The sequence below is a fragment of the Aquarana catesbeiana genome, linkage group LG04, assembly GCF_042186555.1.
Source record: "Aquarana catesbeiana isolate 2022-GZ linkage group LG04, ASM4218655v1, whole genome shotgun sequence".
In the NCBI taxonomy this organism is placed as follows: Eukaryota; Metazoa; Chordata; class Amphibia; order Anura; family Ranidae; genus Aquarana; species Aquarana catesbeiana.
In genome coordinates this window covers 467329633-467357208 of record NC_133327.1, presented here as the reverse complement: position 1 = coordinate 467357208, position 27576 = coordinate 467329633, and the positions used below count along the sequence as shown (strand labels likewise).

General features: G+C 41.6%; 1 protein-coding gene across 8 annotated transcripts in view; it reads left to right on the top strand.

The window, feature by feature from the left end:
• Positions 1-27576, top strand: part of ARID4B (AT-rich interaction domain 4B) — a 1373103-nt gene that overhangs the window by 188903 nt on the left and 1156624 nt on the right. For 6 of the 8 annotated variants that reach the window (XM_073627572.1, XM_073627570.1, XM_073627569.1 and 3 more), the window contains one exon: positions 10062-10127. The exons of the other annotated variants lie outside the window; for them this stretch is intronic. In XM_073627572.1, the coding sequence (XP_073483673.1) occupies positions 10062-10127 (66 nt within the window). The remainder of the gene's footprint in view (positions 1-10061; positions 10128-27576) is intronic. 8 annotated transcript variants of the gene reach the window in all.

Sequence of the window (27576 nt, the reverse complement as noted above, 5' to 3'; positions counted from 1 at the left end):
CCTCATGTCTCTTTGCGAGGTTGGACACACTGACGAGGACGAACCACCGACACTGCCGTGTGGTTTGGTCGTCTCTGGTGTTTCTTTCCCTCCACCGACTTCTTTCAAACCCAAATCTCGTTCCTTTCCATCACTCCAAACGAATCCCAACATTTGGGCCTTTGTCCAGCAAACAACCCTGGAGGTTGAAAATATGGACTTGCACAAGATCCATACACACAATCTATCCTTCCGACATTGGAAAGCCCTTCGAGAACTACAAAATCATCCCAGCTTGGTCATTAAACCTGCAGATAAGGGCGGCAATGTCGTTGTCATGGACATCCTCGCATACGAACGTATGTGTTTGGATGTCCTTGGCAACGAACGTTGGTACCGCCCTATCTCCAAAACTTTGATTCAAAACTTCTACAATGAATATTATAGTTTGATTTTTGAGGCTTACCAATCTGGTACCATCGACTCCAGTACCTGGAGCTACCTAAATGTTAAGGACCCTAAAACTCCCACTTTTTATTCCTTACCAAAGGTACACAAATCTTTACAGAAGCCATCGGGACAACCAATAGTCTTCGGTTGCCAAAGCTTAACAGAGAATGCCAGTGCCGTTGTGGATAAATATATAACTCCTCATGTAACTGCCCTTTTCTCATATGTACAGGACACTATTGATTTACTTCGTAAGATAGATGGGATACAAGTGCCTCCCAACACCTGGTTGGTTGCCTTATATGTTGGAAGTTTATATAATTCAATCCCACACGCCAAGGATATCAATGTCATTCCAACTCATCTTCAAGAGCGGGGGTCCTCATTTGACAGCTGTAGTAGGTTTGTCCTTCAGCTGCTTGAGTTCATCTTGACCAGAAATGTGTTTTTGTTTGGCTCCTCCCACTTCCTCCAGGTGCAGGGGGTGGCTATGGGGTCCAAATGTGCCCCCTCATATGCCAACCTGTACCTGGGGGGGTGGGAGAGAGACCTCTTTTCTCAAGAATCTTTATCTGAACTACTTCAAAACATCGTAGCCCGGTATAGGTATATTGATGATGTCTTTATTTTATGGTCGGGTAGTCGAGAGGAACTCTCTCAGCTGATGGACTCACTGGCTATAAACTCATACAATTTAAGTTTTACAATGGAATGCAGCCAATCAAAAATAAGTTTTCTGGACTTGCAGATACATGTGGGTGTGGATGGTGTTCTGCACTCATCCCTGTACCGCAAGTCCTCTGCTGGTAACACTATCTTACATGCTACTAGCGCACACCCCCAACCGCTACTGGATAGTATACCTTACAGTCAATTTTTAAGACTTAGAAAAAACTGTACAATGGATTCAGATTTCCATCTGGCAGCCCAGGATCCATATGAAAGGCTCCTCCAGCGTGGATATAGCCGGTCCTTGCTGAAGAGAGCCTTCAATAGTCACTAAACGAAATAGACATGATCTTATCCATTCAAGTAAGTCTGTTAAGCCCAACCCCTTGGTTAGAATTATCACCCAATTCTCAAAACAGCATAGCCAAATGAGAGGGATCCTACAAAAATATTGGCCACTTTTGACGGCAGACAACACTATTAAGAAATTTCTGAAACCATATCCAGAAATCACATTTAGACGAGCTCCGTCCATGAGGGATCGATTAGTTCACAGTCACCACATGGTCTGTGACCCATTGGATTATTCCAGTGTTGGCATCTTCCCATGTGGGGCATGTGACATCTGTCCCTTTATGTCTAACTCTAAAGAAGTTGTCCTTCCTAATGACAGGACCCATTTGATCAAACACAGAGTGACCTGTAAGACAATCGGAGTAGTATACTTGGCTTTTTGCTCATGTGATTGTTTTTATGTGGGGAAAACCAAGCGTCCGTTCTTCAAACGCATTAGGGATCATATTGTACCTTTTTATATAAACGTTTAACTACAACCGCCCTCAATAGACATATTTTTTTCGGGAACATCACTATGACCCTGATGTTGTTCGTTTTGCAGCTCTCGAACATGTACCTCCACATGTCCGAGGCGGAGATATTGATACCACCTTGCTCCGAATGGAGACTCGATGGATCCATCTTTTGGATGCGGTTAAATTCCCTGGGTTAAATGAATATATCAGCTTTAAACCTTTTCTTTAAGCCTGGTATAATTTAGATCCTTACCCCGTATGTCTGTTGCCTCCTTTCATGTTGGCTGCGTTTCTCGATCATTAGGCTCTCAGTACCTTGTTTCCATCTTATCCTCATCTTTCTCCCCATTCAATACCCACTGCCATCCTATCTCTTTAATTTGAGATTTATTGTTTAAATCTTGTGATGCGTTGTATTATATGTATCAAATGCAATCTCTGGTCCAGGTTATGTCTGTATTAATTTTAGACTGTAATAACAGTTTGTTTAAATATGTTTCTTTCTGTTTATGTAACATGAACAATTCAAATTCAATGTACCAATGATGTATCTCTCAGTATTATAATGTGTTTCTATACTGTATTAATACTTTGCACTAACTTACTTCCTTCTAATTTTTAATTTAAATTTTTATTTTTTTCTTCTCCCATTTTCTCAGCGAACATCTTGTTCGGAAGATTGCCACCTGGCGGTCAGTATTTATACAGGGCTGCCTTTCCTTGTCCTTCACTACTCCCCTCGCTCTCCTCCCTCACTCCCGATTCTCGCTCCCAGTCAGCTTTGCTGACATTGGTGCATTGGGTGTCTGCTCCTGTGTCCTTGGGGATCTTGGTCCTTCCACAGCCTTTGGCTGCATGGACGCCCAAGGGCTGACTTGCATCCAGTCAGCCCGCCCCTTCGGCCAGGGCCTTCACAGTTTCACCGTTGCCATATTACATCAGCCTCTTTTTTCATCCTTCTTGATTAGTTGGAGTGCGTTTATCCCTCCCCCTATTCATTGACTGGTCCCACACCCACATCACGTCCCATTACTATCTTCACTGATATCATCATGTGACTTGGACGATGTATGGCATTCTGGGGATTGTAGGCGCTCCGCTCCGGCTACTGCGCATGCGCCCGGGCCGTCCTTCGTCCGCTCCCGATTGGTCAATTCCAATTGGCTAATCGGGTGGAGCACTCTTAAGGCTGCCAAAAAAGTTTCCACATTCACTTGCTGCTGAACTTGCGCTGTGGTTCGGTTGTGTCTTACTAAGGTAAAAACCTCCATCTGTTTGGAAAGTCTGTTTACCTCGCCTTTTATTTCCATGTTACACTCTGCTGGATGGCCTTATGCTGACTTGATATATTCAACATATATCTAGACAATCTTGCTGACTGGGTTCACCGGGAGGCTTTTCCTTCACTGGGGGATTCCGGGTGTTGTCCCTGTGACGATGGGGCCCCCAATTATTTGCATTTCATTGCGAATCCAGGCGTTTGCATCTCTTATGCTAAGCGCCTTCATTACCACATTTTGTTCGCAAATATTTTATAACCTAATTCCATATAATATAAATGCCCGTAATTTTAGTATTTTTAGCTTTTAATTAATGCTCCCAGTACTTATACTACTGTTTCAGCTTTCTTGGCCATATTACCGCGCCTCTGGTTTAAATGCAAATAGGCATTGATTTCAATTGACCCAGCGCTCTTCATAGTGCCCTTCTATTGTCTAACCATGGTATGTAATTGAGGCTTTTTAGCCCACTTGGATCAAAAAATAAATCTACATTTATATAATTTACATGTAAATTTCAGTCCCTTTAGGCACCTATTGGAGTCCTCTGTAGCCAAATACAGGGTTGGGTTTGATTGACTTCCCCCTTCCCCTGGTGGTGCTCGCTTGATGTTCCAGCAGCTTGGCATGGTATGCCTGGGATGTGGGAATCATGGGGCATTACGCTTCCCCTCTGTTATTCCGGGCAGGGGGATGGTGGGAGGGTGGGGGTTGTTTTAGTTGAACAACACTGGGATTTTCTGTAGCATGATCCTTCGCGTGAATGAATTTGGGAGAACTGGTTTGATAACTAATGCATCGTTTCTTTTCCTTTTTTCAGTGTTTTTATTCCTTTTCTATGATTTGCTTACTCCCCTGATGAAGCCAATGTTTTGGCGAAACTAGTAGGGATCAACGATTTTATCGATCACCATTCAACATCTTGGGTATCGATTAATACGGTTGAAATTTATTCTCCGTCTAAATTTATTGGTTCAGATATATGTGTATTAATTCTTGTATATGTCTCTTTTAAAATTGTATATTAATAAAGAAATATTTTTATAAGGAATGTGTTCCAAACCTGTTCTTGGCACCGCAATAATCCCATTTTGCTGCTTCCCCTTAACTATCTATCTAGCTCAGGGATGAGGTGCCGTATCTATTAGGACATCCCATCCAAACAATCCACTGCATCTGATAATACATGCAATATTGGCCCTTCTTTTAAAAAAGAAGTCTACTATCTACCCTCCACCTAGCTCCAATCGCAACGCAGCGGCCTTTCTGAAGTTGGTATCTGTCCACGTTCAGAAACGAAAAAACTTCTCGAGTTCATATTCAAATCTCAATCATGATGAGAAAAGGGCACTGGATATGCTGACCCATAGCCACAACATTGTCATCAAACCAGCAATTCAAATCTAAGCTGTTACAGCGGGCAATCGCTGCTCTGATTGGCCAGCTCGACTCTTCCTCTCCTCTCTTCCCTTCCCTTCCCCTCCTCTCCTCTCTTCCCTTCCCCTCCTCTCTTCCCCTGGCTGGGAGAAAAGCTCCCGTTCAACCCGGCCTGCGAGAGGTAAAATTGAGGGCTTTAGGATATATGCAATGATCTGTGGGGAGGTTTCCTGCTGATCCTGTCAGGAGGTCAAGCTCTAAGTCCCTTTTAGTCATTGGGGTAGGATAGGTTTGAAAGGTCACGGAGGCCTTGTAAAAGACTTCCTCAAGATGCTTATGCAAAAGATGTTTTTTTTGCTCTGGCTAATACATAGCCCTCTAATGACTGCCTTGTGGTTCTCTCATAATGTCATTGGGGAGATGTCCACAGACATTGGAAAGGTAATCTTTAGGAGAAACTTCAGTTTCTAAACGATAGATCATTGATGGTCCAGGACGTTTAATTTGGTCTAGAAATCAAGGATGAGAGTTAAGTGAGGACCGCACTGTGATCAGTCCAAGTGCAAGGTACTATGGATGAGGCCTGCAGAAGCGGGGAGGAGCTTATGGTAATTGGAATGTGATCAATGTTGGAAAATACTTTTGAGGGTAGGAATAATGGGCGGAATTCCGCTAGACGTCAATTCTGTTCCTGTCAGGAGTACAGCAGCAAATGATGTTTTAGGATTTGCTGGAAAGAGAGGCAGGAAGAGGAAGTACCAAGAGAAGATGGGACAAGAAAGGGTATAGCATTTGGTTAGTCGCCACAAATTAGAAGAATACCCCTTTTTGTGGGTCCATGATCTCCGCCAGGAGAATGAGTGGTGTACGATGGAAGGCGATAAGCACACTAATAAGCACACCTCTCTGTTTTGAGGAGGCAGAGGCCGTGTACACTTGTGGGTATTGGCCAAAAAATTTAGGCATGAACGGAGTGGTAAAATGTGTCTCCTGCAAGCAAACATGTGCTTTGATCAATGAAAATGACTGAAATACTATAGTACCTTTTTATTAGGGGAGTTGAGACCCTGGACATTAAGGGTAATTATATTGACGTGTGCCATAATAAAAAATAAGGTATCTCAAAAAACGTGTTGCTTATGTGACTAGTGTCTGTTAGGGTACCCCTAGAGGAGAGGGAAGGGAAGGAGAGGGTGGAGCAAGGAGGTAAAGAGGGGAGGATGGGGCGGGAAAGATGGAGAAAAAAAGTAGTAAAGAAGGAAGTTTGCAGCCAAAAAACAAAGAAAGGGGAATTGGTGTTGTCATAGCAGTGTCCAACAGGTGTGTAAACTAACACGCACGGTCATATGAGTACCCTGTATGGGTGGACCTGGACTTAGGGGGAGCACTGAGCAGTCTCTGAGATCCTTACAGACTACTAAACAGATACAGTTAAGTTATATAAATAAGCTGATCCCAGGGGGAGACATGCGTTACAGGGGTCCCCAGAAAACAACCAGGGTGCCATAGGGAGGTGTGCAAAATATAAATCTGCCATAAAAATTTAGCAATGGCATCCAACTTGTGTAACAGAAATATCAAATAGAAGCCAGATCCCATTAATTAGAATTACTGTAGGCAATAAAGTCTAGAGTCTTATAAGATCAAAGGGAAGTAGAAGCTGTATGAATAATACAAACAACCAAACATGGATCATGGACAAAAAACTTTAGTAAAAGGCTAGAGCAGGAATGGCTGCTTCAGAATATGACAGAGGGACTCGAGCAGTAAATGGCCCAAACTTTAAACACCAGGTTGGTTATAGACATCTGGAGTCTACTAGTAATAAGGAGGCGGGGAAACAAAAAAGTGCATATTGCAGATTATCAAGAGAAAAGTTAAAAACGGGAACTCCTGGTGTCTATAAATATCTCAATAAGTCTCACAAAGATACAAAAAAAAAGTGTGTGGGGAGGGGGGATGAGGAAAGGTGGGTGGAAGGCAGTTGTGGATCAATGATTACTTCATGAGCAGATAGGACAATGTCCAGCAATGAAAATATATAGGAGCAGGATATAGTTATTAAGGTGCGGAGGTCTCATGTTGGCCCACTGGGATAGCGGGAGAAGAGAGGTGACCTAGTAGGAAGGAATCCCACACAGTCAGTTTATAGAATCTTCAGGTGCAGGTGCTGGCGAAATAAATTGACCTCACTTGTGGTAATTAGAATGAACCTTCTTCCAGGGAATGTTTGCAGTTCCCTAGGAGAGCAGGATGCTGAGCGAGGATGGGAACTTTTGGTGATGACATCTGAAGACACCAGGTGAAAGTCCTCAGCAGACTTGCAAAGATAGGAACCCTTATAGGAAAAACAAACTGAGAAGGGAAAGCCCCAGTGGTGGATAATACGATGCTGTTGCAGTATCTGCAAATGGGACTCCAAGGCTTTTTTTTATTTTTTATTTTTTTGCCAAAATGAGCTGTGAAAGGTCATTAAATATTTGATAGCAGTGATCTTGAAAGTACAGAGTCTGCTTTTGATGAGACACCGTCAGCAGCTGTTTTTTAGTGCGAAAGAACCATCCCCAGGACATGTGGTCAGGGTTCTGTGTATTCTATCCATCTCAAGGTGCTCAAATGATATCGATGGTGAAAGAGCGTGGTAATGGTAGATTGGAGGTCTGTTACCGTCTCAGGTATACCGCAGGTTTCTAGGTTAGAGCGTCTCACCCTGTTTTCAAAGTCCTCAAGCTCCTCTGTGTGGTTTCTGGTGAGGATATGCAGGTTATCCTTCCTGTGGTCAAGCTTTGAAGTGCGCTGACCCAATTTAAAAATCTCACGGGTTAGTTCCTCAGTGATGGCATCAGACGTGTGTTTTAGGGCTTTTGTGAGCATCTGCTTGAATTGGTGAAGTAGTTCGGGCTGTGGGGTGTCATATTGCAGACCCAAAGGGCTCACCCTGATATCGGTGTCTGACTCACCATCAGTTGCAGCCTCCAGATGGGTCTGTCTGGGAGTGCATTGCACAACAGGCCATCAAGATGGAGGCACCACCATCTTGGAGGAGGCCCTGGCCAGCACATCCTGGATTTCTTTTAGCTTCAGTTTTTGTTTAGAGCCGCTATAAACCATCGCGACCAATGCTATGTTCTCTTGGTAGCATGTGGAGAAGGCAGAAGTAGATGAGCAGGTCGGGGAGCGCTGCTGCACGGCTGTGAAATCTTAGGTGTAGAGCACTAGGGAAGAATGACTTGCTCAGTCTGCTTTGTGCATGCTCCCCCTCTTGATTTTGTAATCTTTCTTTTTTATTGGATGTGTTTTATAGCAGAAAATATATTTTTTTTAAATGTTTTTTTTTTGTTTGTTTAACACAAAAAATAAAAAAAACAGCTGATTAAATACCACCAATAGAAAGCTCTATTTGTGGGTAAAAAAATTTGACAAATATTTGTGTACAGCGTTGCATGACAGCGCAATTGTCAGTTAAAGTAACACAGTGCCAAAAAGCAAAAAATGGCCAGGTCATGAAGGGGGTAAATCTTCCAGAGGGCAAGTGGTTATATTGCTTACAACTGTCTTATCTCTCTTCACATCAGATGTATTTGTTCTGAAGACCATCAGAACAAACAAAAAGCAACTGTGTCATAGTGCATACAGTACAGATATTTGGCTTAAATCAGTATAGCATATTAAAAAAAAAAAAAAAAGCTGAAATCACTAAAACGAACCGTTCTCTTTTGCTTTTGCTGATTTAGCAAATAGAGGCTGCAATTTGTAGTTACAGATTATCCAACATACATTGAACATTAGTAAAGTGTATCGTATGAAAGATTGATCATCAGGAAGACTTTATGTAAGGTTAATGATCTATGTATGTTTAGATGCAATTCGTTTTACAAATTAGGCCCCACTGATCCCCTGCTGAACAGAGCAGAGTGGGCGGATGACAGGTCTGTGTCTGCTCAGTTTATTCAGAGTGGACATGGACAGAGCCCGCTGTGCTCTGTGGGCGGTCAAGTGTTATCCGTTTTTACATACTTTCCATTTGTTTTTAGGCTAGAAACATTTTTTGTTTATACTTTTCACCTCTGATTGGTCTCTGCAACAACTAAGAAAAAATGAATGCAAAAACAGATGTAGACTGATGTAAACTGAACTGGTATAAATATGTGTAAATTGATTTAAACTGAACCAAAGACAGGTGTGTAAACTGATGTAACCTGAATCCATTTTTTTTCTTTGAAAAAGCATGACTGAATGGATGTAAAAGGGACCTTGGCCTTAAAACCTAGGCTTAAAGGCTAAGTTCACCTTTTTCTTTTTCTAAAATCCAGTTCCCCTATGTACCAGTATACAATTAATGTACATCGTTGCAGAAAAACACAAGCTTTCTTTGATTTTGAGAACAGGGCCTTACCTTAGCCCTTGCTATATTTCTTAGAAAGCTTTGGGGACTCCCTGGTATACAGACAGGCAGAGGAACCAGTAAGACACAGGAAGGCGTTATCAGCTAACCTCATTAGCACACCTTTACCCATCAACAAGTTTTCACAGCATCCCCCCGGCATTTCTCCATGCATGCATTTGCCTGATTTTCCCAGGATCCCTTCAGACAGGCTCAGGCTGCATGTTAAATTCCCTGGAGCCACATGAAGCCCATGGGACACCCCTGATATAGTGGAAGGGCCTGCATGCTTGGATACAGAGTGATTGGATAGATGGTGTGTCCTCCTAATATATTGTTTTTGTAAAATCTAAAGGAGAATGTATAGAGATTGTACAATCAGATTGTATAGTGTGTGTGGCCACATTTATAAACCTAAAATTACCAAGTTGCACTGTCATTAATTGTTAAGCGCACACCAAAAACAGAAGCAAACACATTTTGCCACATTGAAAAACAGTTGACAGATGCAGTAACAAAATGTGCAACTTGCATCAATATAAAATGTCCCATGAGCTTCTTTGTCACGTGTAGTGCAGCCCATTTAAGTCAACGGGCTGCCCTATGTGGGGAACAATGGGGTTCCAGGCTCTTGTGCTACATAGCTGATGGGAGATCTCAAAGAGTACAAACGGATTGTGTAAGAAGTGGGTGAAGGAAGTATTGTAATGAGGGAGGTGTGATGAGGGAGATGAGGTCCAGAGTGGTTGCATCTTCTATGATGCAACAAGGAAGTGAAGGCTTCTGGGAGATGACCTAACAGGAAGTGAAAGCTGAGAAAGTGATGGAATCTGAACATCCTTTTAAAAATACAAATAAACTGACACGTTTTGAAACCTTTTGTGGATAAGGTAAGTGAGAAAAGCACATTGGGTAGCAGGGCCAGAAATGGCATTTGGTTAACGCTTCTATTTATTTAGAAAACTGAAATTCTGCCCGAAAAGGTAAACTTATCTCTTTAAAAAAAAAAATGTGTGGAAAACAAAAAGCAGCTTACGTTGAAGCCTCAGTTTAATCTAAGGTTTTGTACAATGATACGCCACGCTGTATTACTGAATTCATATGTTTCAGGTAACCTTCCGAAGGGATGCAACAGCTGTGGAAGTACAGGATGATCATGTTAGAGGTCCACTAAAGGTAATCTGTAAATCTAAACCTTTGTCTTATATTTGGCTGCACTATGCAAACTTTGATCACATGCAAATCATTTTAAAGTAGTGAACAAACATACCTTATTGAGTTCTGAGAGCTCATCTTCAACAATATTATTATCATTATTATACAGGATTTATATAGCGCCGACAGTTTACGCAGCGCTTTACAACATGAGGGCAGACAATACAATTACAATACAATTCAATACAGGAGGAATCAGAGGGCCCTGCTCGTTAGAGCTTACAATCTAGGATATTATTAGTTACCTGGTTTTATTTCATCACACACACAGGCTTCTGCGTTATGACTTGACAAACTAAAAATATTTCTCTTCCCACAAAAAAAAAAAAAAATATATCACTTATCTGCCACTGAATTTAGCAGGGTTGAATGAAAGAGTTTAATAAGTTGGTACCAAGGGTAATTTTGTAAAATGAATATAGGGATGTTCCTCGCAGATGGTTATATGAATATTTTATGAGAGCTGCTGCCTCCCCTAAGACACCTATATAAATGGAGTCGGATATAGAAAAACAGGAGGGGTAGTTGGTGTGGCACTGCTCTATAAAATATATGTTTGAATATACTGTTACTAATGTAATTTTATTTATTATGCTGTGATTGCCATCATATGCTCCAACTTGTGTACTGAAAATGAAAGTGAAAATGACTAGTGCTAAATGAAATTTTATATATATATTATAAAATTCTCAAAACCATTAAAAAAAAAAAATCATGTACAAAACCATCAAAAGAACCATCAGAAAAATCTCATGTGCAAAACCATCAAATATATGTACACATAATAAAAACAGTCCAATAGACAGTGATTTAAATCCATGTGAAGATAAACTAGTCCTGGTAATAATAATCTGTCCATATATGTATCGAGATAGTATAAATCAACATTCAGGATTAAAATGATTGTGCTTGTAAACATTTTTAAAAGTGCAGGTGCTCCACTCTGTGCATCCCTGTGCTACTGCACTGACCAGAGAGCTCTCCCCTCTAGGGGCTATCGCGCCTCTACAGCCAGACTGCTGTTTTTTAGGATGCAGATCCTTGTTTATATATGCAATCGGCCCCTTCATCTCGGTAGATGCAGTATATGCAAAGAAAGATGACATTCCATAGTGCAATAACGTTTTAATTAAATTATTCCTTGTAAAAACTTACATGAATGCACTTAGATTTGTTTAAAAATCAGTAGACAATAAAAACCGTGAAGTCTGGGATTCTCGTGCGTTCCACGGACCAAACGGGAAGTGACGCGATGATGCTGAAGCTCCACCCTACCTGTTTTGTCTAAATGAAGTCATCAGGAGCGCCATCATCTTGCTACACTTTCTCGAATATATATTGTGTGGTAACCTAGCAACCTTATTTTGTGTGATTAGCGGCCATTTTTGTGTAGATCAAAATTCTTTATTGCCCATTCTTAAATGGTCTATATTAAGCTTAGAAAAAACTAATTAAAAACCACACTTTTGTTTTTTGTCATTTGCCTCCATGTTATACAACTTAAGACCTGGCAATATATTGGGCGGCTTGGTATAGTAAAACAACACCTTGGTATATTAAAATCTGTAAAACTTCTTTCGTGGTTAAAAGCCGGTTAATAAATTTGTTGGATCGGGGCTAATCCAGAGCTAAAAAACTATGTTTGTTTATACTTATTTATTCATATTCTACATATTATTCTATGCATTGTGCCCTGTACGTCCGCAATGGTGAAGCCGTTCATTTTCTGCGTGAATGATGGTAAACTAATACCGGCCGTGTCACAAGATGCTAACTTTACATACCAGGGAGACCACACATTATATGCTGATAACATATAAAAACCTCTAAATTCACATAATACATAAAAAAGCATACAAACATTAAATCAAACATCTTAAGTCTCATAGAGGGGGTTACGAATATGTGGTTTAAAAAAAAAAAAAATCTATATATATATATATATTTTTATATTGTCTAGTAAAACTTGTGAGAAAGGCTGTTTTCCATGTTTTAGCTCTACTTTTTTATCTTGATCAGCATGGTTTCTCTGTCCATCTTCTTTACTTCATTCTGAAGTACTTCAAGTTTTCTTTTGTTATAACCTTTTTCCACAAATATTTGCATTAACACTTTGGATTGATTTTCATAGTCCCTTTGGTCGCTGCAATTTCTATATATTCTCATATGTCCTTCGGTATATTTTCTATCCATTTTGGATGGTGACAACTTTTCGATCTGTTTGTTTAACCACTTCAATACTGGGTGCTTTCACCCCCTTCCTCCCCAGGCCAATTTTCAGCTTTCAGCGCTCTCGCACTTTTAATAAGAATTGTGCGGTCATGCAGCACTGTACCCAAATGAAATTTTTATCATTTTATTGACACAAATAAAGCTTTATTTTGGTGGTATTTATTCACAAGTCAGTTTTTTATTTTTTGTGATATAAGCAAAAAAAATAGCGGAAATTAAAAAAAAAAAACCCAATATTTTATACTTTGTTTTAAAAGAAATCCAATAAAATCAAATTTTGTTATACATTTAAGCCAAAATTTATTCTGCTACATGTCTTTGGTAAAAAAAATCCCGTTGCGTGTATAATAATTGGTTTGTGTGATCACGGACATACGTACGCAGATGATCATGTACATACAGTGGGGACGGAAAGTATTCAGTGCAGCCATTTGCTAAAATCATTTAAGTTAATTTTTTTTCCTCATTAATTTACACACAGCACCCCATATTGACAGAAAAACAAAGAATTGTTGACATTTTTGCAGATTTATTAAAGAAAAACTGAAATATCACATGGTCCTCAGTATTCAGACCCTTTGCTGTGACACGCATATATTTAACTCAGGTGCTGTCCATTTCTTCTGATCATCCTTGAGATGGTTCTACACCTTCATTTGAGTCCAGCTGTGTTTGATTATACTGATTGGACTTGATTAGGAAAGCCACACACCTGTCTACATAAGACCTTACAGCTCACAATGCATGTCAGAGCAAATGAGAATCATGAGGTCAAAGGAACTGCCTGAAGAGCTCAGAGAATTGTGGCAAGGCACAGATCTGGCCAAGGTTACAAAAAATTTCTGCTGCACTTAAGGTTCCTAAGAGCACAGTGGCCTCTATAATTCTTAAATGGAAGACGTTTGGGACAACCAGAACCCTTCCTAGAGCTGGCCATCCGGTCAAACTGAGCTATCGGTGGAGTAGAGCCTTCTCCACCGATAGCTCAGTGAGAGAGGTAAAGAACCCAAAGATCACTGTGGCTGAGCTCCAGAGATGCAGTCGGGAGATGGGAGAAAGTTGTAGAAAGTCAACCATCACTGCAGCCCTCCACAAGTCGGGGCTTTATGGTGGCCCGACGGTAGCCTCTCCTCAGGGCAAGACACATGAAAGCCCGCATGGAAAAACACCTGAAGGACTCCAAGATGGTGAGAAATAAGATTCTCTGGTCTGAGACCAAGATAGAACTTTTTGGCCTTAATTCTAAGCGGTATGTGTGGAGAAAACCAGGCACTGCTCATCACCTGTCCAATACAGTCCCAACAGTGAAGCATGGTGGTGGCAGCATCATGCTGTGGGGGTGTTTTTCAGCTGCAGGGACAGAAAAAGACAAAAAAGGTGGGACTTTATATGAAACATGCACCCCAGGAGATAACACGATAGCAATGAATATGGCAAGTACCCAAAATAAAATAGAACCAAAAACGTTGCATAGAAGCATCACATAACATCAATTGGCATTAAATGGTTTAATGGTATATAAATTGTGACAGAAGTAAAAATCATAACATAATTCATACTAGATACTATAAAAACACGAATTCATTAGAGGCAAGTCTCCACTTGTACATATAACACCCCCTAATAAAGTTTTAACCCCTTGATCACCCCCTGTCGCCAGTGTCGCTAAGCGATCATTTTTCTGATTGCTGTATTAGTGTTGCTGGTGACGCTGGTTAGGGACGTAAAAAGTTAGGTTCGCCGTCAGCGTTTTATAGCGACAGGGACCCCCATATACTACCTAATGAATGTTTTAACCCCTTGATTGCCCCCTAGTTAACCCTTTCACCACTGATCACCGTATAACCGTTACGGGTGACGCTGGTTAGTTCGTTTATTTTTTATAGTGTCAGGGCACCTGCCGTTTATTACCTAATAAAGGTTTAGCCCCCTGATCGCCCGGCGGTGATATGCGTCGCCCCAGGCAGCGTCAGATTAGCGCCAGTACCGCTAACGCCCACGCACGCAGCATACGCCTCCTATAGTGGTATAGTATCTGAACGCATCAATATCTGATCCGATCAGACGTATACTAGTGTCCCCAGCAGTTTAGGGTTCCCAAAAACGCAGTGTTAGCGGGATCAGCCCAGATACCTGCTAGCACCTGCGTTTTGCCCCTCCGCCCGGCCCGTCCCAGCCCACCCAAGTGCAGTATCGATCGATCACTGTCACTTACAAAACACTAAACGCATAACTGCAGCGTTCGCAGAGTCAGGCCTGATCCCTGCGATCGCTAACAGTTTTTTTGGTAGCATTTTGGTGAACTGGCAAGCGCCAGCGGCCTAGTACACCCCGGTCGTAGTCAAACCAGCACTGCAGTAACACTTGGTGACGTGGCGAGTCCCATAAGTGCAGTTCAAGCTGGTGAGGTGGCAAGCACAAGTAGTGTCCCGCTGCCACCAAGAAGACAAACACAGGCCCGTGGTGCCCATAGTGCCCTTCCTGCTGCATTCGCCAATCCTAATTGGGAACCCACCACTTCTGCGGCACCTGTACTTCCCCCATTCACATCCCCAACCAAATGCAGTCGGCTGCATGAGAGGCATTTTCTTTATGTCCTCCCGAGTACCCCTACCCAACGAACCCCCCCAAAAAAGATGTTGTGTCTGCAGCAAGCGCGGATATAGGCGTGACACCCGCTATTATTGTCCCTCCTGTCCTGACAATCCTGGTCTTTGCATTGGTGAATGTTTTGAACGCTACCATACACTAGTTGAGTATTAGCGTAGGGTACAGCATTGCACAGACTAGGCACACTTTCACAGGGTCTCCCAAGATGCCATCGCATTTTGAGAGACCCGAACCTGGAACCGGTTACTGTTATAAAAGTTACAGTCACAAAAACAGTGTTAAAAAAAAAACAAAAAAAAATATAAAATAAAAAAAAATAGTTGTCGTTTTATTGTCCTCTCTCTCTATTCTCTCTCTATTGTTCTGCTCTTTTTTACTGTATTCTATTCTGCAATGTTTTATTGTTATGTTTTATCACGTTTGCTTTTCAGGTATGCAATTTTTTATACTTTACTGTTTAGTGTGCTTTATTGTTAACCATTTTTTTGTCTTCAGGTACGCCATTCACGACTTTGAGTGGTTATACCAGAATGATGCCTGCAGGTTTAGGTATCATCTTGGTATCATTCTTTAAAGCCAGCGGTCGGCTTTCATGTAAAAGCAATCTAGCAGCTAATTAGCCTCTAGACTGCTTTTACAAGCAGTGGGAGGGAATGCCCCCACCATTTTTCGTGTTTTTCTCTGGCTCTCCTGTCTCAACAGGGAACCTGAGAATGCAGCCGGTGATTCAGCCAGCTGACCATAGAGCTGACCAGAGTGGCTCCAAACATCTCTATGGCCTAAGAAACCGGAAGCTACGAGCATTTTATGACTTAGATTTTGCCGGATGTAAACAGCGCCATTGGGAAATTGGGAAAGCATTTTATCACACCGATCTTGGTGTGGTCAGATGCTTTGAGGGCAGAGGAGAGATCTAGGGTCTAATAGACCCCAATTTTTTCAAAAAAGAGTACCTGTCACTACCTATTGCTATCATAGGGGATATTTACATTCCCTGAGATAATAAAAATGATTTAAAAAAAAAAATGAAAGGAACAGTTTAAAAATAAGATAAAAAAGCAAAAAAAAATAAATAAAAAAAAAAAAAAAGCACCCCTATCCCCCCCTGCTCTCGCGCTAAGGCGGTCTGGCGTCAAATGTAAACAGCAATTGCACCATGCATGTGAGGTATCACCGCGAAGGTCAGATCGAGGGCAGTAAGTTTAGCAGTAGACCTCCTCTGTAAATCTAAAGTGGTAACCTGTAAAGGCTTTTAAAGGCTTTTAAACATGTATTTATTTTGTTGCCACTGCACGTTTGTGCGCAATTTTAAAGCATGTCATGTTTGGTATCCATGTACTCGGCCTAAGATCATCTTTTTTATTTCATCAAACATTTGGGCAATATAGTGTGTTTTAGTGCATTAAAATTTAAAAGTGTGTTTTTCCCCCAAAAAATGCGTTTGAAAAATCGCTGCGCAAATACTGTGTGAAAAAAGAAAATGAAACACCCACCATTTTAATCTGTAGGGTATTTGCTTTAAAAAAATGTATAATGTTTGGGGGTTCAAAGTAATTTTCTTGCAAAAAAAAATAATTTTTTCATGTAAACAAAGTGTCAGGGCTTTGTCTTCAAGTGGTTAGAAGAGTGGGTGATGTGTGACATAAGCTTCTAAATGTTGTGCATAAAATGCCAGGACAGTTCAAAACCCCCCAAATGACCCCATTTTGGAAAGTAGACACCCCAAGCTATTTGCTGAGAGGCATGTCGAGTCCATGGAATATTTTATATTGTGACACAAGTTGCGGGAAAGAGACAAATTTTTTTTTTTTTTTGCACAAAGTTGTCACTAAATGATATATTGCTCAAACATGCCATGGGAATATGTGAAATTACACCCCAAAATGCATTCTGTTGCTTCTCCTCAGTACGGGGATACCACGTGTGAGACTTTTTGGGAACCTAGCCGCGTACGGGACCCCAAAAACCTAGCACCGCCTTCAGGCTTTCTAAGTGCGTAAATTTTTTATTTCAGTCTTCACTGCCTATCACAGTTTCAGAGGCCATGGAATGCCCAGGTGGCACCCCCCCCCCCCCCCAATGACCCCATTTTGGCAAGTAGACACTCCAAGCTATTTGCTGAGAGGTATAGTGAGTATTTTTTTTTCTTGTCTTTCTTCATTTTCAAAAACAAATGAGAGCTGCAAAATACTCACCATGCCTCTCAGCAAATAGCTTGGGGTGTCTACTTTCCAAAATGGGGTCATTTGGGGGGGTTTTGTGCCATCTGGGCATTCCATGGCCTCCGAAACTGTGATAGGCAGTGAAGAGTGAAATCAAAAATTTACACCCTTAGAAATCCTGAAGGCGGTGATTGGTTTTCGGGGCCCCGTACGCGGCTAGGCTCCCAAAATGTCCCACAAATGTGGTATCCCCATACTCAGGAGAAGCAGCTAAACGTATTTTGGGGTGCAATTCCACATATGCCCATGGCCTGTGTGAGCAATATATCATTTAGTGACAACTTTGTGCAAAAAAAAAATAAAAATTGTCACTTTCCCGCAACTTGTGTCAAAATATAAAATATTCCATGGACTCAACATGCCTCAAAGCAAATAGCTTGGGGTGTCTACTTTCCAAAATGGGGTCATTTGGGGGGGTTTGTGCCATCTGGGCATTTTATGGCCTTCAAAACTGTGATAGGTAGTGAGGAGTAAAATCAAAAATTTACGCCCTTAGAAATCCTAAAGGCGGTGATTGGTTTTCGGGGCCCCGTACGCGGCTAGGCTCTCAAAGTCCCACACATGTGGTATCCCCGTACTCAGGAGAAGCAGCTGAATATATTTTGGGGTGCAATTCCACATATGCCCATGGCCTGTGTGAGCAATATATCATTTAGTGACAACTTTTTGTAGTTTTTATTTTTTTTTTGTCATTATTCAATCACTTGGGGCAAAAAAAAATAATATTCAATGGGCTCAATATGCCTCTCAGCAGTTTCCTTGGGGTGTCTACTTTCCAAAATGGGGTCATTTGGGGGGGTTTTGTACCGCCCTGCCATTTTAGCACCTCAAGAAATGACATAGGCGGTCATAAACTAAAAGCTGTGTAAATTCCAGAAAATGTACCCTAGTTTGTAGATGCTATAACTTTTGCGCAACTTTTACTAAAGACATGTGGCCGAATACATTTTGGCCTAAATGTATGACTAAAATTGAGTTTATTGGATTTTTTTATAACAAAAAGTAGAAAATATCATTTATTTTCAAAATTTTCGGTCTTTTTCCGTTTATAGCGCAAAAAATAAAAACGGCAGAGGTGATCAAATACCATCAAAAGAAAGCTCTATGTGTGGGAAGAAAAGGATGCAAATTTCGTTTGGGTACAGCATTGCATGACTGCGCAATTAGCAGTTAAAGCGACGCAGTGCCAAATTGGAAAAAGTCCTCTGGTCCTTATGCAGCATAATGGTCCAGGGCTGAAGTGGTTAATTAACCAAGATTACAATCAATTATCATATAGACCTGCCTTTTATGAATCTGTTTTCTACAGTATTTACAGTATGTACTAATTGTTGTATTTTTGCTATACCATATGTACAATTGGAGACTTGCCTCTAATGAATTTGTGTTTTTTATAGCACCTACTATGAATTATGTTATTTTTACTTATGTCACAATTTATATACCATTAAACCATTTAATGCCAATTGATGTTATGTGATGCTTCTATGCAACGTTTTTGATTCTATTATATTTTGGGTACTTGCCATATTCATTGCTATCGTGTTATCTCCTGGGGTGCATGTTTCATATAAAGTCCCACCTTTTTTGTCTTTTTTTGTTCAAATTATCGGGGATGGAGGCGCTTGGCTCTACACGCCTCGCACCTCATACAAAGTCCCACCCTGCTGTTCTGTTTTTAAGCTGCAGGGACAGGACGACTGGTTGCAATCGAGGGAAAGAGGAATGCGGCCAAGTACAGGGATATCCTGGACAAAAACCTTCTCCAGAGTGCTCAGGACCTCAGACTGGGCCGAAGGTTTACCTTCCAACAAGAAAATGACCCTAAGCACACAGCTAAAATAACAAAGGAGTGGCTTCATAACAACTCTGTGACTGTTCTTGAATGTCCCAGCCAGAGCCCTGACTTAAACTCAATTGAGCATCTCTGGAGAGACCCAAAAATGCCTGTCCACCAACGTTTACCATCCAACCTGACAGAACTGGAGAGGATCTGCAAGGAGGAATGGCAGAGGAACCCCAAATCCAGGTGTGAAAAACTTGTTGCATCTTTCCCAATAAGACTCACGGCTGTATTAGATCAAAAGGGTGCTTCTGCTAAATACTGAGCAAAGTGTCTGAATACTTAGGACCATGTGATATTTCAGTTTTTCTTTTTTAATAAATCTGCAAAAATGTCAACAATTCTGTGTTTCTCTGTCAATATGGAGTGCTGTGTGTACATTAATGAGGGAAAAAAATGAACTTAAATTATTTTAGCAAATGGCTGCAATATAACAGAGTGAACAATTTAAGGGGATCTGAATACTTTCCATCCCCACTGTATATGTGATTCATTTTATTGATTTTCTGGGCACTTCATCAGTTAGTTTATGGAACAGGGCAACCTCTGGGGATCTACGGATGTTCACCCCCGTCAATAAATTGAAATAAAATATTCAAAACCTATTCACCAGGGGGCACTGCTACCAGATAAGCATTGTCCCCAACTGACCACAGCGTCAAACAGGTAATGTGGACGCATGCATTTTAGCCACCCGAAGAGGGACCAAGTACCAACGAAGTTGCACGTTTTTGAACTTTGAGGCTTCTAAAGATTTTTGGGGAGCCCTGGTAGCAGAATTAGGTAGTGAGGGAGTGCAAGGGATCCATGCAGGAATATTAAAGTAGAACTATAGGCATTTGTTTTCATTTGAAGTAAAGTTAAGCGTTATAACTGCTGTCGGTGTGGGGTTTTTTTTTTTTTTTTTTTTTTACCTGTAGCCAAAACAGGAAGTGACAGCAAATCCATCCAAAGTGAGGGGATCCCTGGGTTATCACCAGTGTTGCCAGTGGTTGTAAACTCTTTTGTGTGACTTCCACCTATAGGTAGATATTTCACTTGTAGTGCGCCAATGTCGTCATTGTCGTTGTGAAATTCCCCAGCATGTGCTGTGACTCACGGCTCCCGCGTGCATGCACGGGAATGATGTAAATCGGCTCCAGCCAGTCAGAGCCGGAGCCCCAGGAAGTAAGAGGGCCGAAGATGGACGCGGCCTGCACAGGGGACAGCGTGGGCTTCGTTTGCAGGTAAGTGTAACATAATGGGCTAGTATGCAACGCATACTAGCTCATTGTGCTTTTAATTTGCAGGGAGCAAAAGAGTAAGTAAAACCCATCAGGGTTTACTTCATCTTTAACTACACCATTCAGCAATTGACAATAGATTATTTTTTAGGATGCTTAAACCTCTACACAATAGAATACACAGTACAATTATTTTAAATATATAGAGTAAGCGCACCCCATACAAAAAATGTTTTAGCAATAACGTTGTATTGAGCATACTGTATAAATAAATTAATACAATAGGTACAAATACCCAATTATTTCAAATCACAAGTTTAATACAGCAAATGTATTCACACCACTGTTGAATCACACCAATAAAAATAAGTGCATGGATATAGTGTGCTAAGTTTAGAACATGAGAGCGGATGTTCAATAATACATACAGGAGTTCAGTACGCAGAACAGAGTAATGAAAAGGATAGCTGATCCAGATCATAGAGCACTGGATAGAGCAAAACCTCCACACAGGGAGAATCCCCAAATCACAGTAAGAAAAAGTAGAGGAGGTTCAGAGAAGATCAAAGAGGGAAAAGTGCAGAAGACAGAACAGAAGGAGACCTAGGAAACTCATGGGGAGGACACTAGAAACTCTGAAGGTGAAGTTAACTGCACATGTATAAATTTAGCCCATGGGTCCCATGCCTCTAAGAACTGTTGAACCCTAGCATTAGTTTTACTAGCTATTTGTTGATCATAATCCAGGAAATCTTGTGCTTCAGTCTCTGAAAGGAAACAAAGGATTTTCTCCAAGCTCCTGCAATGATAATCTAGGTGGCAAGAAAAATTAAAAAGAGCAATCGTTGAGAGCTACGAGGTATCCCGGTCATGTGGTCATTAAGCAAAGCAAATTGAGGCTCTTACGGGACTGAAAGACCCGTAACCCTACGGAGCAAAGAGAAAACCCTATTCCAGAAAGTACGGAGTCTGGGATACCTCTCATAAAACCTCCTCGAAAGCAAAAACATGCAAAATCTGTAGATAGGTCCCTGTATCACTCCGCCATGTAAGACGGCTTTTGAGAGCATGTGAGTTAGAAGTCTATAGATCAAAGAAATACCCCCTTTCAGACCATGTTCTTTAGTACACCACTTCAGTCAGGGAGGGGGCCTCTGACATGTGGGGCCTCAGGGACTGTAAGAAATGGGAAATTTGGTAGAAGCAGAAAGTCTCTGAATGTGGCATCTCCAGATTAGTGAAGCAATTCTGAATGGTAAAAGGTCCCTTGTGAGTGAACAAGTGGCCAATTCTATATAAGACCTTATTGAGCCACCACCAAAATCCCTTTACTCTGCTTGCCCACATTTTTAAAAATCCCAGATTTCTCCCCGATATGAAAGTAAAGTCCGAGACAAGGGAGGTATGAGTCAGTTTCTCCCACATGGCTATCGAATGTGATTTACGTTGGAGCAAAGATCTGAGGTTGGTCTCTAGGGGAGCGCCACATAAGGTAATCCACTGTATAGGAGCAGATGACCTGCTGCTCAATATATACCCAATCCGGCTCTTCCCGGGTGGAAAAGTCCACAGAGAGCTGTGCTAGTTGTGCAGCACGATAATTCGTAAAATCGTGTACCCCTAGCCCACCATGCTGTCTTAGTGTAAACAAGTTTTTCTGCGCTAACCAAGGGCCTTTTGCACCCCAGATAAAATTAATAATTTTGGCTTGAAAATGCAGTATATCAGTCTGCAGTAGCGCCACTGGCAGTGGCAAGGATCAGAAGAAATATAGCAACTAAAGTAAAACGGTCATCTTAACAGCATGGTTTTCTACGGATCCAAGACAGGTCGTACATATGCCAAGTGGACAATTATTCCTCTAACTGCCAGAAAAATGGGGGGTTGACTGAATATAAGAGTGAGTATTAAGACGACAGTCACATCCCTAAATAAAGTAGCGCTCAATCCTGCCAAATTAAAGTAGGAGTCTTACAAACTTGCTAAAGTGGTAGCAGGGACATTAATATTTAAAGCCATAGACTTTGTCTCGTTCAACTGGAGTCCAGATTCAGCACCAAAATTGCGTAAGGTCTGAATTATATTAGGAATAGTAGTAATTGGGAACATTATGTTCGCGGGGGCTGCAAACTACTCCTTAGCGTAAAAGCCAAAGATTCGATTGCAATCGCAAATATAAGCAGAGACAAAGGACAAACCTGGTGAGGGCCTCTCAATGGGACCAGAGGTGCCCAAGTAGCTTGACGCTAGCTTGGGGACGGGTATATAATACTTTAAAAAGTTGCAGAAAGTGTGAAACAAAACCCCAAGATTTGGGGTAGGACCAGGAGATCGAATCAAAGACCTTCTGTAAGTATATAGACAGGAGGCTCTGCTGCAGCATACCGTCATCCCATCCAGACTGCAAGAGAAATCCAGTCAATTGCATCCCAAAACTGGCCTGGACCTTGACGCCCTGGTCTGAACCCCACCTGGTTCTTATGGACATCTGGTCCAATAAGACTATAGTCTGTTGGCCAAGATTTTTAGTAATAAGCTTAAAGCAGAGCTCCACCCAAAAGGGGAAGCCATATTTGCCACCTTTCGGGGGGGGCGGGTACCTGTTTTTGACAGGTACACGTCCCCACTTCCTGGAGATCCCCCCCTCCTCTTTCAATCACTGCCGGGCCAATTGGGTACTGTCCATGGCATGCATGGAGGAAGTTGTAAGAATGGAGGTTTAGCAACTAGAGTACCCGCCTTAAAAAGCAGAGCACGCTTCGCGCATGCGCAGTAGGGAACCCTGCTTTTCCCTTACAAGAAATGGCGGCGACAGCACCCGAGAGCTGATTGAAAATGGGGTACCGACATCATGGGATTCCTGGACAATAATATTAAAAGTCAGCACCTACAATATTTCTAGCTGCTGACTTTACATTTTTTAGTGGGGCGGCTGGAGCTTTGCTTTTAAGGTCATTGTTTATCAGGTATATAGGCCAGTAATTCCCAACTTCTCCAGGATCTTTGTTAGGTTTAGGGACTACCGGGATATGCGCTAAAATCAATGATGAGTCAAGCTTTCTAAGCACCAAGTCCTGAAATTTGATTGTAAAAGGCAGGAAACCCCTCAGGACCTGGAGCAGATCCCGTAGTAGTCTGTTTAATTGCAGTAATAATTTTCCGGTCCGTGATGGGACATCTAACAAGCCCCTATGAGTAGCAGCTAAGGAAGGAAGGGGAAGATTTTGTAAATATTCTGATTGGGAAAGAGACCTCTTCCCTTGTAGGGGGACTGTACAAAGCGGCATAGAAACAGTGAAATGCTTCCAAAACCTTTTGAGGGAGTTGGGAGTAAGTGCCATTAGGACACCGCAATTTCAGAATGGCGAAACTACGAGTCTTGGGAGTCAAATTGCGTGCCAACAGTGTTCCAATCCTGTCCTTGTGTATATAGAATTTAGTAGAGGCCCACCATACACTCTTTTCCGCTCATGTAGTTAGGGCTAAATTAAGCTTGAGGTGTAATTTCTCGATCTGTCGAAGGACTGAGGGATCTGGGTGACATTTTTGGGCCTTGAGGGAGTGAAGGTCATGCTCTGGCCTGCAATCGTAGATCCTTGTGCTCTTTGGAGTTGCGTGGCTACATAAATAAGTTTACCTCTCACCGTAGCCTCAAGAGCCACCCATATTGTAACTGGGGACACGTCATTTGTTACATTTTCTTGAAAGTACTGGGAGAGGCTAATTCTGATGTCCTCGCACCAACAAGGATCAGACAACGATTCCATGAGTTTCCAGTGAGTGGTATGGGGGTGTGATACAACCAATGCAAGAGAGACTAAGACCATGGAGTGGTCAGACCAGACAACATCTTTGATATTGGCTTTATATAGAATTGGTTCTAGGATACACGAGACAGACATGATCAATACGGGACTATGTGGAATGAAGAACTAAAAAATGGTATAATGCCGAGCGGACAGTTGTAGTTCAAACCATGCACATAGGATGTTGTAAGAATGTAAGTTTAGCAACTCCAGTACCCGCCTTAGACACTTAAGTTGAGCCTTGACCGGGTTAGATTTATCTAAAGCAAGGTTTAAGGCAATATTATAGTCTGGAAGGGACCATGACAGAAAAAGGGGGCCTGACCTATGTTGGGGGCATAATATGAGACAAAAGAGTAAAGTTGTTCGCCCACTAGACCTTATTTTCAAAGCAATATGGCCAGCAAAACTTCCTATAAAAACTATCCAGAAGTAAAAAGGGAGGTAAATCTGCTCAGCCTAAACCAAGCATCACTCTTAAACCTATGATTATACAAGCAGGCTAGACCAACACTCACCAGGGCATACTATGCCAAAAGCCAGTTAATGTGTCAAAGTTTGTGTTTGTTTTTTTTTTGTTTTTTTACACTTCTACAGAGTGTGTATGGTAATAAAAAAGAAATTGTGGAGCATTGTCCAAATAAAATACTGGATAACGTTTATGTAGAAAGAGGGATTAGAGGGATATGAAAAATGTGTTTCCTGTAAAGGAACATCATCAACCTGCAGAGAATGGTAGTAGTAGAGCGCTTTGCGGCATTTGACAAGGTAATTAAAGCCTAGAACGTTAAGGGAACTAACTGGACAAGGGGAATGTAGGACAGAAGGTGTACTCATGTGGGAAATTGGGTAGTTCTATGAAGAATGATGACATTCACCCACCTTGGGGATAAAACCTTTATTCAAAGTCCCCAAAGGTCTGCAGGTAATGGATGCCACCCCATAGCTACATAACTCAAGTACCTAGGTCTCCAAGAAAAAAGTTAAAGTGGTGGGCCAGCTGAAAAATTTTTTTTTTGAAAAGTCAGCAGCTACAAACACTGTAGTTGCTGACTTTTAATAAGCACATTTACCTGTCCAGGGTGTTCCGCGATGTCGGCCGCCTGAGGCCGACTCATCCCTCGGCTCTCGGATCCCGGCGCCAACATTCCAACGAAAGGAAACAGGCAGTGGAGCCTTGCGGCTTCACTGCCCGTTTCCTACTGTGCGTGCGTGAGTCGCGCAGCGCTTTGTGCATGGGGCGTGCTGTGTTGTGGGACACACACAGTTCCCTGAACACACCGTGCCCCATTCCCCAGAAGACAACGCGAGGAGGAGAAGACTGAAGATCACCGTGGTGTAGGAAGTGGCAGATTAGGATGATCTACCTAGCAACAGCCATTTATGGTTAAATTTTTTTTTTTTTTTCTCAAAATTTTTAGGAACGTTTTCATGTAATTTTTTAGGGTGGCCCTCCACTTTAAGAAAAGGGCAAGAAAGGAAAACGGGAAAGAGACGGCTAAAAAGAACACAAAGTCCAGCAGTGGACTAGCAGTGCTCTCTGCTTTAAAATTTATTTAAAACCCTGTTAAAAGAGGACACTTACTAGATATATAAACAAAATTTGCTTGTTACATGTATTGAAAGCGACGTCACAGGCTCGGGTCCTCTCCTCTGCACATGTATCGACCTCTGAATGGTCTTCCACAGCAGATAGAGGCTGATACCTCACACGTGCTTTTTAATATCCTGTAATTGCTATGGTAGCCTCCCAAACTTCTCCACAGCAGATCTGAGTAACAAGTCTGCCCACTTCCTGCTGGCCCCAGAACACACTTTCACCACGGTCAAATAGCCGAGAAAAGATTACATCAAAATATCGATGCGACTGCATGCGATTAACCGCTAAAAAATTATGCCTATCTTACTCTTACTCTCTTATTCTCTCACTACCGTGGAGAATGCTCGGTTAACACTCTAAATACAATGCATTTCATCTTTCATTTTACACCGTTAACTCATTTTATTAAATTCATTAAAATTTAGTAATCATTTGAAATCATTTAGAATTCAGAGATTGACGCATGTGCAGAGGAGATGATCTGAGCCTGTGACATCACTCTCAATACATGTAACAAGTAAATTTTGTTTTTATATCTAGTAAGTGTCCTCTTTTAGCAGGGTTTTAAATAAAATTTATAGCAGACAGCACTGTCAGCTGTGTTTTTGATTACATGATACATGAGTCCCTTGAAGTGGAGGAACAGCTGAATAATCTCGGAGATCAACCCCCTATCTGTGAGGGACACATTGGGTGAAGTGGATATCGTGGAGAAATTGAACAGTTGAGTCCTGAGAGAAAGCAAAGATGTTTGTGAAGTGAAAAATAAAGAGCTAATTTGAGTCTTCCTGACTCATCCTTGAGGTGAGCAGATTAAATAGCTGGTGGTGGTGTGCACAAACAATAAGAATTATTGACAAGCACAGTGATATAACACTGGAGCACTACTATCAAGATTGGTATTGATATATGGGACATTTATTATGAATTTTTTAATGAAATTGAATTTTATTGCATGTGTGTAATCACGCATAGAAATGTGTAGTTATAGATATATCAATAACAAGAATCGCTAGCTAAATAAACAGCTGGAACAAGGATATAAGACAGAATTATGTTATCAATGAGATATGCCTAGTAACCAGAGTAAAGGATCAACGAATTCTGTGAAGAAAGAGGTCACTAGGGGATCCAAGAGAAGCAGCAAACAAATCAGATGGTGGAAATTCCTCAGGGAGGGCGAGAGTCCTGGATGCATCCAGACTTTGGTTGGCACCACATAGGAGAGAGTGGACGAGCAGGATGTGGAACCACGGCTGCTGAGGATCCAGACATAGGAGGAGCGTCATGTGAAAGAAGGCCAAATTTACGCAACAGTTTCTCACCTTCTAGGAATGAGGTGCGAGTATTGCTTATTGGCATGCGTGAAATTTAAATAGAATGGAAAAGACCATCTGTACATGATGCTATGGTGGGACAATGCTAGGCGTAACGGTTTGTGAGCCCTCCACTTTTGCACTGTATACGGGGAAATGTCTGCAGACTTGCACCGAATGACCCACAAGCGATAATTCGGAACCTTTCCTGGATTTCCTCATAACAAGCTCCATGGTGCGATAGAAATGCGTTTTGACACTAATGTCTTACGGAGGGCCATCTGGCCTCAGAGGTTGGAGTGCTCAGTGGGCTTTATCAAGTTCCAGGTGGTGATCTAGTAAGAAGTAGTGATAAATAACTTGTACTCAGACTGGTCTGGAGTGGTAAGTGGGGTACCCCATGGTTCTGTCTTGAGACCATTTCTGTTTAATTTATTTATAAATGACATCGAGGAAGGGATACATAGCTCAATCTCAGTTTTTGTGGATGATACAAAAATAAGCAGGGCAATAACTTCACATCAGGATATAGAAATTTTACAGACACACTTTTAACAA